This window comes from Penicillium canescens, assembly GCF_028828765.1.
Source record: "Penicillium canescens strain IBT 15451 chromosome Unknown utg000010l_segment0_segment0, whole genome shotgun sequence".
Lineage (NCBI taxonomy): Eukaryota > Fungi > Ascomycota > Eurotiomycetes > Eurotiales > Aspergillaceae > Penicillium > Penicillium canescens.
The window spans coordinates 1,411,793-1,424,255 of NW_026703972.1; the positions used below are offsets into that span (position 1 = coordinate 1,411,793).

The 12,463-nt window shown below is 49.0% G+C and overlaps 2 protein-coding genes across 2 annotated transcripts; both read right to left on the reverse strand.

The window, feature by feature from the left end:
* Positions 1–2,361: 2,361 nt before the first annotated feature.
* On the reverse strand, positions 2,362–4,533 carry N7446_012301 (ATP-dependent DNA helicase PIF1; the record flags this gene model as incomplete). Its single annotated transcript, XM_058521043.1, has 1 exon — positions 2,362–4,533. One exon carries the CDS (start codon positions 4,531–4,533, stop codon positions 2,362–2,364), a length of 2,172 nt encoding a protein of 723 aa, XP_058366409.1.
* An 870-nt stretch (positions 4,534–5,403) lies between these two features.
* On the reverse strand, positions 5,404–5,784 carry N7446_012302 (uncharacterized protein; the record flags this gene model as incomplete). The annotated part of the gene is made up of 1 exon (XM_058521044.1): positions 5,404–5,784. The coding sequence occupies one exon, from the start codon at positions 5,782–5,784 to the stop codon at positions 5,404–5,406; it is 381 nt and encodes a 126-aa protein (XP_058366410.1).
* Between the last annotated feature and the right edge of the window lie 6,679 nt (positions 5,785–12,463).

Below are 12,463 nucleotides of genomic sequence, written 5' to 3' on the forward strand. Positions count from 1 at the left end.
GTGGGCTACGATGTTGACACTCGATGGAACTCAACCTATATCATGATAGCGGACGCCCTTCGGCTACAGAAGGAACTTGGACAATTTGTTCGGATGCATCCAGAAGTTCACGCCCTTCAACTAAACGAGAACGAATGGTCGATTCTTCAACAAGTAGCGAAGGTTCTTAAGCCATTCTGGGATCACACCAACTCCGTATCAAAATCTTGTCCCACGATTGTTGAGAGCTTGCCTATCTATTGGAGTCTAGACGACCTCCTTGACGAGGTTCAAAAAGCCGAAGGTGATTTTGAAGGTGTGGATACCGAGATCCGGGATGCGGTGGAAAGAGGAATCCAAAAGATGAACAAGTTTGCAAGGAAGATGGACACCAATCTTCTTTACTACGTGGCTTCCGTCCTAGACCCGCGTATTAAATCGTCTTTGATTGGATCGCAGATGAGCGAGCAAGATGCGGGACTGATCATCTCTCAAGTGCGGGAGTTCCTAAAGAGGGAGTATCCGCAGGAGTTGTCCATGTCGTGTGTAGTGGATCGCCCGCCGGAAATGTCCGAGACTATGTGGAGGACGCTGCGAAAAGTACAGCCATCACAGCGGACGCTTCTTTCAGACATTGATAGATATCTAGACGCGCCACCGGTGAGTTGGTCCCACCATATGATTGACGATGCAGACGAGGAATGGGTTCTCAAATGGTGGAAGGCGAATGTATTTAGCTTTCCACTCATGGCAAAGGCAGCCCGAGATTACCTGCCAATTCCATCAGCGGAGGTAGGGATTGAACGCGAGTTCAGCAATGCCAGGGATGTATTGGGGCTCAGGAGACACTGTCTAAATGCGGAGACTATGCGGTGGCTTATGCTACTGAAGGGACAGTATCAAAAATAGCGTTCCAAAAAAGTGATTGTGATAATATTAAGATTTATGGGAATGTAATATCTTAGAGATGGTGAACGCATTTGTTATAGAGTCTTAGGCACATGAAAATGGGTTCCTGTATTGAGACGTAACAACATGAACGGTAATGTATGCTCTCTCAGTATATGAATAAATATGATCATTCATGAATATTCATGAATAATGCAATATGAATAAGTCTCTTATTCATATTCATATTATGCAATTCATATTATTCATATTCGCAAATATTCATGAATATTCATGAATGATCATATTCCTTTCGGAGCCCTAATCTCAGGAAGGTGGACGTGGCAGAGGACGTGGCAGAGGACGTGGCAGAGGACGTGGCAGAGGACGTGGAGGGACACAACAGGCATCGCAGGGAGACAACGGGGTGGGAATAGCTTCATCTACGGCCCAGGAAGCTCGTACGGCATCGCCAGCGAGCAATCCTGCTTCGCCGAGCGTGGGAATAGCTTCATGTACGGCCCAGCGCGAGGATTCCTGGCCCGACCGCCTCAGGAAGCGTCGGGGAGCTCCATAAATGGCTGATCCATTGCAAATTACTCAAGTCCTTCACAATTCTCATGCAATTTATCAAGAAATTTGACCCAGAATAGCTGGATTCCTTCATTTCTGCAGAGTTTTTGAAAACAGCATCTATTTCCTATTCGGGACTAGCGCCATGCAGTTGGCATGGTCGATGGTAGTAGAGTACGAAGGTGACTTGAAATTTGCTAGGGGCTACATAGTAAATGGAAGTACCTCGATTTGATGGTGCCGGCAGGAAATACTGCCGGCAGAAAGAGTTGATGCCTGACTTTCCAGGCAGGGGGTGGTGTTAGCATCCAAAGGGTGGTGTCTGTATCAATCCCCTATTCTTAAACCATTATTTACAAGTTCTTCCTAGCCTGCTCTTGTAGTTCACTCAGGACCCTTTCTATTTCAGCGTCCTGGTCTTCAGCAAGCGTGTCAAAGCGATGTGTGCATGACGGGACTTGCACCCAAGTTACGCCCTACTAGATTACTTGACCCATCTTTGTTTCGACCCTTCCACTACTGTCACATAACATGGAGGGACAGTGCCGCAGCAGTCCACCAAGAGTTAAATGAGCTTTCAGTTCGCTGGACAGAAGTGGGGCTATAGGGAGCTTGCCCATTTTCTCCAACAGAAAAGGAGATGAAAGAGCACTCTCGAGACTATGCGGATTTCGAGACCTTCCAAAAACTTAAATTATGGCTAAAACGCTCCCTCCATACGAACTCCGACGGGTGGGTTTCGAATGATAAATGGGACGCTGCGAGAGACGCCCATCGCGCAGCGTATGACGAATGGATGCAGACGGCTAGACTCTAGCCGCTAGAGAAAGTGTGCGTAATCTCCTTCACTAAATCTGCGATCACATGATAAAAATGCCAAGGATCGATATCCGCCAATTAAACAATGATTTGTTTCACTATTCATTTGAAGTACATTGTCGCTGGGTGTTTGCATCTTCCCCAAGTCCGTGGCATACTGCGCATATTACGACGGTGCTTAACTTCCTCCACCAAAGTACGGTTAATCTGGTTAGATGCTATGAATCTTTCCACAAACTTCTCATTTCCTTTCGCCACTTGATCCTCAAAAATTTCTATCGCTTCCTGCATCACTGTTCTGAATTCTGCGACCTGGATTTCCAGAGGTACAGCCTCTTGGTCATCCTCCTCATCCTGCTCCGACTCACTTCCTGAGGAGTCTAATGGTGACGCGAGGGTGGTGTCTTGCATTTCGATGTTTCCATGCAACTTCCGAGTGCGGAGTCCCTCTCTCGACGCAAACTCAGGTAGCAGAACCAATCGTTCATCTTTCCAGAAAGGATAGACCGTCTGACGACTAACAGTTTCAAAAAAGTCCGGACTAGGGGACTCAAAACAATGAACAATGTGTTTGCAGATAAGGAAGCGACTGTGCAGGAAGGATTTGCATGAACAAACCCAGTTGACCGGACTTGTGTGGTATTCCTTCAACTTGTCGGGGTCGACGGTTTTAGAGGCCTCTCTTCGCCACTGCTTCTTAAATGCCTCTCTCCATCGAGCTTTGAATATGCGGAACTGCCCACTGGAAATAGCTTTCATTCGATGGATAGCATCTGGGAGAACTCGCGATGCCAAGACCCACACCACCAGGTCAACTCGCGGCCGATTGAATCGATGAAGATAGTCGTGCTTCAGTGTTCGCCAATGCGACTCCACGATTATTGTTGTCTTCACCACCGGGATCTCAGTAGAGTCAGCAGCCCGTGCCCACAACTTCCACTGGTTAGGGCAGTACCAGTTGACATACAGATAAGCCCAAAGCCGGTAATACCCTCGGGCCTTACACCAGGTATGTATCTCTGCCGCACATTCACGATGCAAAGTTGTCGAGCACTTGTAAGTGCCGTTAGAATCAGGGATAAGAGGATGGAGGTTAAAATGTCGGCAGAAAATCTCCAGAACCGTGTCACGGTCCTCCTTCGTGGCGTGCTCAAGTCTCCCCATTTCACTGATTTTCTCACCCTTTGACGGGCATGAGCAATCGCCAAATCTATGGCTCACCGGTCGGCGGACCGGTAGCGAACCCCAGCAGATCTCCAAGTCTGGAATCAGCTTTTGAGCCTCCTCGGGCCGGTAATGATTTTGGGTGTTGGTGCTTTTGGACGAATTGAGTTTCGTACCTACGGCCCGCTTGACATGCCAGTAGCAAAGCTGAACTTTGACCCCAGGCCATACGGTGGTGACCGCTGCAAGTTCGGAAGGATCCTTATCAACCGCGACGCATCTCGGATTGAATCCGAAAATTTTCAGTCGCTCCAGAAATTGTTGAATAATGTATGTCATCGCCCCAGGATCCGCACGGACGGGTTTCCCCTCGGCTAAATTGGCCTGCGGGGGCTTTAGCAGCTCGACCAGACAATATGCAAGCGGAACACCAGTACCTTCAACTTCAGCTAATACCGCGAATAGATCCATCCCGCCACTGTTAGTTCCAAATGTCGAGTCCATCACCAATTGTGGGGCTGTATTGCGAAGCTTCTGGATAGGTTCGGACGCGAAAAACCCCAATGCCCTCAGGTTTCCTGCCGTGAAGATATCGTGGTGCTCGCGATAGTGACTGTTTTCAGAAAGAAGCATGGTAGCCGAAATGAAGGGGTCTAGGTCTCGCTGCCAGATTTCCGCGTTCGCTTTCTGCCAGAGATAGTAGACTTGATGTCTAGTCACTGGTTTTCCTTCCGGAATCTGTCGAATCTCGCGGTATATTTCGGATGGAGTTTTGGTCGATACAGGTGAATTGATAAGGTCTTGCACAACTGGTGAAAGTTCGATGTCCTCATAAGGTGCATGCCATTGGTGATGGATCGAAAGGGACATGGTTCGATTTTGTAAGCATGGCCGTATAGTGAGCTTGCTTTGGCATGGAAATCGCGTCATACGGCGGCCATCCCGCTGCTTCCCGACCTCTACCATAGGTCGATAGCTTTTAGCACGCATCAGATCCTGAGAGCAGTGGTACTGGTATGTGCAACTTTGGAAATTCGTTCCCATGTGGGTGAACCGGAATCCCCCTCGTTTCCAAATCAAGTCCGTGAGATCGCGCATAGCCCCGTTCATCTCGGATCTAGGATATGTGCCACGGTCGACATCGTGTTCACTCCCTCCTACAGTTTCTGTGACACGTACAGAGCCAAACTGGACTGGCAGAGTATCTAAATCGAACAGGTAATTCCCGTTCAATACCGGGGGCTGGTTCTGAGGCAAACGGGTTAGTATCGCGTCAATAAACCCGGACTTCTCGGTCCTTGGTTCTGGATTTCCTTGCCCGTGTTTTCCAATTGTGAAGAAGCTGAGCAAAATTGCCCCAATCGTCAAACTCCAGAGAACGTTTCTGGCTATGACGCCTGCAAGTTTTGTTCCGTTTCCCTTTCTTGGTGGCTTCAAATTCATCTGCAGCATAGAATTTTGCGCATTTGCTGCAAAAGACTTTGTTTACAGCACTTTCTTGAGGGTCCATGGTGGAGGAGGATGACAACAACAATGGTGTAACTAGTTAGTCATGAAATATTGCGTGTGTAAACAGAAACCAAAACGGGAAAGGTTGCGTTGGTGACTAATCTAAAGTACATCACATGATCGCAGATTTAGTGAAGGAGATTACGCCCCCATCACTGACCTGTAGTCACTTCCTCGGGCGCACTAGTAAGATTGCAATCATCTTTATCGAGAGCTTGAATAACTTCGAATACGAATAGAGGAACTTAGTTTTTCTCTGCACCCCTAATAAGCTTGAACTTGCAGGGGACATGAGAACTTATTTCGTTCAAGAGACAAAACGCAGCAGAACTTGTTCAAGATGACATTCGCATACTGTACCGATTAGCGCACGTAAACAGCTGTACCTACTATTCCGCCAGACTTGTTAAAGATAAAAATCAATCGCCAAGCCCTTCTTCCTATCCAGAAGCTTGTTTTAGAACTGAAATTTCACATGCCCTCGCACTTGCACACCACATAGGTGGAGCAGAGGTTCTTGACGCCTCCCCCGAAAGAAGTGTATGTTTTCTCAGCGTTCATGCTGACATCTAGACGTGGATCTTCGGTGAACTCGCAGACTGTGGTCTGCTGGAAATCAGTAAGCATGGCACTTGAGGCGAAGACAAGGCCTTTTTGTGCAACTGCAGTGTGGCCCCAGAGCTCCTGAGCAGGGCGCTTCACGCCATCAACGGGGACAGCAACGTTGGCATTGGCACCAGATTGTTCGTTGGCGAGCTGGATAGTGGCAGGCTTGACCCAAGAAGGAGGAGCGGCAAGGTCGGAGGAGGTGAGGAGGCCAAGGACGAGAGCGGTGACATTGGTGAGCTGCATTACCAATTATGAAGCGTTTGTTTCTTTTTGGAGAAGTTGATGTTGAATTTGCTTTGGAACTTTCAAAATATTGAAGGAAATGATTTGATAAGGGGATCTTTGGTCTTTCTGGTGCGGGTTTAAAGTTGGGTTAGACCGGGTTAATATAGACTTTCTGTTTGCTGGTTGCACTTGAATACTTTTTATTAGTGCAAGTCATCTAGCTGAAAGCATCGCGATTCTCCGTCTTCGTCGAGTCTTTTCCTAGGCGTGGATGATTGTCTTGGGCAACCCGGATCAAGTCTGGTGCTGGTGCCGCATTCTGTATAAATGGCCGTAGCTAGATTGTTCCACTCACGCCCCCCTCGACTCCTCCCGAGGAACCGACCCATCATTCTCCGCCGCTTCCTTCTCTTGAGGAGTTTATCACATCACTGGTTGCTCGCTCCCATGTCCAGGTGCCGAATATCATGAGTTCGCTTGTATACTTCGGCCGTCTACGTGCCCGTCTTCTCCGAGTCCCAAAAGGGACGCGTTGCTCTGTCCACAGAATCTTCCTTGCCTCTCTCATTCTCGCTGCCAAGAGCCTGAACGACGATAGTCCCAAAAACAAGCAATGGGCACGGTAAACTCAGGTAAAGGGATATGAGGTATTTGGCTTCTCCTTGGCAGTGGTTAACAATGGAGCACGAGTTGCTCTTTCTCCTCGACTGGGAGACTCGTGTAACAGAGAAGGATCTTTTCATCTATCTGAGACCTCTTCTAGCCCCTATCCGTCAACGCCTGCAGGCCCAGAAGTGCGAAAGAAAAATCGAAAAGAGGGGTGGAGGATGATCTTCAACGGAAGCAACAATATCGCGAACGGTTAGCACTCATAGTACTTCTTATTTCTTCTATTCAATATTTCCGAATGAGTTTGCGAAGGCGTCATCTTCGTGATTCTACCAATATTATGGTTGGTCACTTCAGTCACTACCTTGGGGATCGAATTAATAGAACAAGGCTTGCTTTCAAAACTTCCCGGTCTCTATATCTATGTCCCAGCATCCGCAACAAACAATTTTCCCCATTCCATCGCAAAACATGATTACTATAGTTCTTACCACCGCAACCAGCTACTCCCCATTATTCTGGTCGCTCTATCTCGCCTGAATTCATTAGCGATGTCCTGTTCTCTCATACCTGATATAACCCATTCACGTTCAGATGCTGTCTTCGACTTGAGATTTGTCTCTTTGCGCTCAATCAACAACGCCACGGTCACAGCCTGGTCACAGTATTGGACTACTCCTTCAATGGCGGATTTGCTAGCCCGGTTGCAAGCAATTGTCTTTTGCGTGTCTGCGTCCTTGGTAGCATTTCTTGTAGCTCATCAGACCAGCTAGCTAGGAATGAATGAGAAACCCATAGAAAAGGGCCCGACCAACATCTCATCGCCTATTACGGCCAAAGGGGCTCCCAACGGAATTTGAATTTTGGGAGATGATTACTTGTGATTGTGACCGTATTAATGCTTTAGTGTTTTATGTCAGGATGAGGAATTAATGTACTGGCTAGTACTGCACATGTCCAATAGAATCTGATGATTGATTGAAGGTGTGTAGATCGGTTCAGCGATCTCTGGAGTCTACTGTCCGTGCTCTGGCGTGTTATGACACCGTATCCGAATTTAGCCCGAATACCATACAAATACTAGGGGAAATTGGGTGAACGATGAACAAGCCTATCCCAAAAGGCCATAGCGGTATTTGACCGCTCCTTTAGTTTGTCACACCCCCCAGCGTTCGCACAATTCCAACCTCTTCTTGTTAATCTAGCAGATTTCCAATATCCTCAATGCCCATCATTTGAACGAATTCTGCATGCTTCTGACGTGGCAATAGCTTGGTGAGTCCGTCCGCAGCCATACCCTTCGTCTCAGTCCATTTGATGAGAATCCTGCCTGCCTGGACCTCCTGACGAAGCCAGAGGTGGTGTATATCAACATGACGTAGCTTCGTCCGCAGCTGAGGAGCTTCCTTGGTGAGAAGCCGAATTGTCTGTTGATTATCACATCGGATAGCAAGCTCGTGCTTTGGATCAAAGCGAACAGCCTCAAAGAGGCGTTTCCACATGCTCATAGTCCTCGCAGCCTCAGAGATCGCTAGCAGCTCCGCTTCGGTTGTGCTAGTAGTCACCGTGCGCTGTTTGCCAGCTCTCCAGTCAACAGGTCCTCCAAAGATCTTGCAGATATATCCCTCCGAGCTCTTCCGGTCAGGGTTATCGGCGAACGAGGCATCACTAAAGAGAGTAACGGCTTCATCCTCCTCGGATTGGCGTGGGCGATAAGTGAGGGCGTGGAAGCGTGTGTGATAGAGGTATGATATCACGCGGTTGATGGCTTCTAGATGGTCCGGACCCGGATTCGTGAGGAATTGAGCTAATGTGGAGGTTGCTTTGGCTGCATCTGGCCGTGTGATGGTGGTTGCATATTGAGCGGAGCCGACCTTCTCCTGATACTCCTTAATCCGTTCACTTGTGGCTTGCCCAGTATACGGCTTTAATGTAGCTGGCGCAAGGGGTGTATCAAAGCGACGATGGGTGGTAAGGTGATATCTGCTTGCCATAGAGGAGATGTATGAGTCCTGACAGAGCCAGAGGGCCATCTGCTGTCTATCACGGACTATACGAATCCCAAGGAACCATGAAGCTTCACCCATGTGTCTCAATTCCCATGCGGTGTTAAGCTTTTCTCTGATCTCAGCCGCGCGCTGGCGCTGAGATGGGTGATTGACGACAATTATGTCGTCTACATAGAAGAACACAATGATACCGTCTGCTGCGAAGAGACAGAGGTCTTCTTGAACGACTTTGAGACCTAGTTGGGTCAAGATCCTTGAGGCCTCGCGCTGCCAGAGCCTCGGAGATTTCCGTAGGCCATAGAGAGCTCTCAGTAGCTTCCAGCAATAGCCAGACTGCCTAAAACCCTCGGGCATCTCTGTTATCACCGTTTCGTCTAGCAAGCTATTTAGGAAGGCGTTGACAGCATCAAATTGATGTGTATCAAGGTCAAACGCAGGGACCAAGGCGAGGACGGCGCGGGCCGTCCGTGCGGCGAGTGTAGCTGAATACTTCTCTTCTGTAGAGAGTTTCTGGAGGTCTCCTCGCACACAGATTCTCGCCTTTAATTTCACGAGATATCCGTCACTATCGAATTTATAGTTGAAGACCCACTTCAATGGGAGGACCTGCACGCCACGGTCGTTCGGACGCCGTATAACCTCAAAAGTGCCCTTCCGTTCGATGGTTTTGACCTCAAGTCCAGCAGCTGCTAGGAAGCCTTCGTTAAACGGGTGATTCAACATCTCTCTCCAAGATTGAGGCTCTGGGGGTAGATCATCGCGGTGTGTTCTCGTGTGTGAGTAGGATCCGTTGAGGCCAGTTGCGAAGGCAGCGAGTACACCCTCTTCGTCGTCGTCCACTGAGAAGGCTAGATTACTAGTGTCTCTGGAACTTCGCCTGCGTGAGCCAGACACAATGTTGCGAGATGAGATATCTCCCACGATGTCTCTAGGTGCCGTACGAGGCTCTGAGGCTTGCGCTGGCTGAACGGGAGGCGTGGGTGACGGTGACATCATTTGTTGAGTCTCCACTAGTTGCGAAGTAGCTTCTTTCTCCTGGGAAGGCGTATCCAAGCTCTGTGGCTCCGTCACCTGCGAGCCCGCGTTGACTGGTTGAGGAATATCCAGGTTTATTCCGGAGGCAAAGGTGCCGTGGTCGATATCCTCATTTTCTTCAACAACCCATGGCATAGACTCTAGGATGTCACTGATAGACTCCTTCTCTAGCTCTCGAGCGTTGAAGAACACATTTTCATCAAAGACAACATCTCGTACTGATCGTACGGATCCTCTACGTGGAAACCATACCCTCCAGATATTCGATGCTTCATAGCCGACGAGGTAGCCTATCTCGGCACGTGGCTCCATCTTCGCGGCGTTCGGAATACCTTGCTTCCGCACATACGCTCGGCAACCGAAGATCCTTAGATTCGCGAGATTCACACGCTGTTGTGGTTGATTAAGGAAAGCCTCTTGATAAGGGACTATCCACTGGCCGTTTGGTAGCTTTGTGGGCGATCTGTTGATGATCCATACAGCGGCTTTGACAGCTTCAGGCCAAAGACTCTTCGGGAGGCCTGCATCGGCTATAAGAGCGCGAGCCATGGTGATTATCACCCCCCAGATCGCTCTGCGAAGCCGTTCTGCTCTGGAGTGCCCACAACACTATGTTCAATGATGAATCCTTCATTCAACAGAAAGTCCTCTACTGTGCGACCAGCAGATCGTTCGTTATCATATCGGAATGCACGTATGGGAAGATTCCACTGCTTCTTAGCTAGTGCAACAAACTGACTAACCGCGTCTTGGCAGCCATTCTTCTTCTCATGTGTATAGGCCGCGTGGAGACGAACACCTTCAAGGTAAAAGTGCGTCAACCAGCGGTCTCCGTTGTAGCCTGGGTCGATTTGAACAAGGTCGAAGTGGATACGTCCGTATTTTCCATACGGCGTGCCTGTTGCCCGCCGAGAGATCTGACGCTTAGCCTTGGTCAATTGACAGACCTCGCATCTCTCAGGGTTATCGTGTTGATTATCCTCGCATATTCCGTCGATTTTGACCCCATCAACCATCTCCGGTAGCTTCTCTAACTTTTGATCAAAGGCGTGGCCCAACCGACGATGCCAGCGCCTCGCTGAAGCCACTGAGAGGTGAGGCTTCTCCGAATGCCGTCCGGCAAAAGCTGATTGGCGGTTCGGGCTGTAGATGACTGTGTAGAGGCCGTGATATCTCTCGACCTCAAGAACAGCTTCATTGCCTTTGAAGACTGCTTTTTCATCAGATTTGAAGCAGAAGCCCTTGTCCTCGATTACAGAGAGTGAGATCAAGTTTGTATGGAAGCCGGGTGAGTACCACACGTCATCTAGGATGACAGGCACCGCAGCACCTGTATGAGGGTGTCTTCCGGTGATTCTGACTTGCCCATAGCCTATCATCGGTGTCTCGGTTTTACCCGTCTTAACAGTGCTTTTTCGCGGCGCATATGTCAAGAATTGCTCGCGATCGTTGCAGATGTGAACAGTGGATCCAGAATCCAGAATCCAGCTATCTTTGAGAAGGTCTTCGTCCATCGCTGATGATGCGATAGCTTGAGTATCATTGGCGAAGAACACTAGGGGCTGACCCTCTTGTGGAGCCGTACCGGCTAGGTGAGCTGATTCGGCCTTCTTCTGCTGTATTTTCACGATTTTCTCTTGATCTTGAGGACTCATCTGCTTGATGTTTTCAGATATCCGTTCAATAGTGCCCTCTTTCGGTTTCCATCCTTCTGGTCGAATAGATTCATTAAGATAGAAGCACTTAGAGAAGTGATGTTGGGGATGAGTGTTACCACACGGACATTTCTTCCGGTAGGTCTTCTCCACAGGCTTAGCCTCAGGTTCACCGTTCAAAGAAGCAAGAGCTATCTTTGGCTGCTTCCGTCCGCTAGAGATCGCTAGATCCCCCCGGCGGCTACGGTAGCTAGCAATAACCTCATGAAACGTGACAGATTTCTCTTGATCTGCGAGCCTTTCGCGCCAGGCTGTGCACCAAGTGTCATCAACTGATTGAATGGCGTCCAAGAAATCTCGAATCGCGAAGTGATCTCCGTTGGAGCAGTCGGGTATGCCTGCGATCTTGCCCTCTTCAAATAGGCTAACCCACTGAGTTAACCAGTGGTTAGTGTCGCCTTGAGGCTTCTGTCTAATCATTTCTCTCCAAGCTCGGCGAAGTTGTTGCTGGCGGCTTTGAGGCTTTGGTTTAAACGTTTCAGATAACTTTATTAGCTTCTTCCGCGGTGAGTCCTCTCCCACAACAAGATAGTGGTGTTCCGTAGCTAACGAGCGGGTGATGAGGTTATTCAACCGTGACATAGTCTTCAATAGCCTCTGCCGGCGCTGGTCGCGGCGATCATACGCTTGAACGGCGAACGTATATCTCTTGAGTTCGGCATCATCTAGCTCCATGATATCTCTCTCCCGTTGGCGGTTATCCCGTGGTATCGAGGGCTCTTCCTGAGCCTTAGGCACCTGCAGGACCTCGTCATCCGCCTTCTCCGGATCAAGGTAGTCCCATACATCTTCTGCAACAGCCGCTGACTTGATATGGCCTATCCAGACCCTCCACTGCGCTTCTGATTGAAGCTTTTGGTCAAGCGGGACCTGCATCAGATCTTCCCTCGTGATATCGGACATCTTCGCACAAGATGTAGCTCAGATACTCAGATTCTCCTCTTATGTCGATTCCAAAGGCGGCTTTTCTTTGGTGCGGATCTTCGTGCGCTGAACGTAAGAGCTCACAAGAGGTGACTGTCGTTCAGGGGTATCCGACCGAGCGCTTCAGGGGGTTCGTAGACTGCAAGATACAGTGCAAGGTCGTCTAATATCTCTCAGACAGTCTGGCAACCGGGCTCATAACTGTCAGGATGAGGAATTAATGTACTGGCTAGTACTGCACATGTCCAATAGAATCTGATGATTGATTGAAGGTGTGTAGATCGGTTCAGCGATCTCTGGAGTCTACTGTCCGTGCTCTGGCGTGTTATGACACCGTATCCGAATTTAGCCCGAATACCATACAAATACTAGGGGAAATTGGGTGAACGATGAACAAGCCTATCC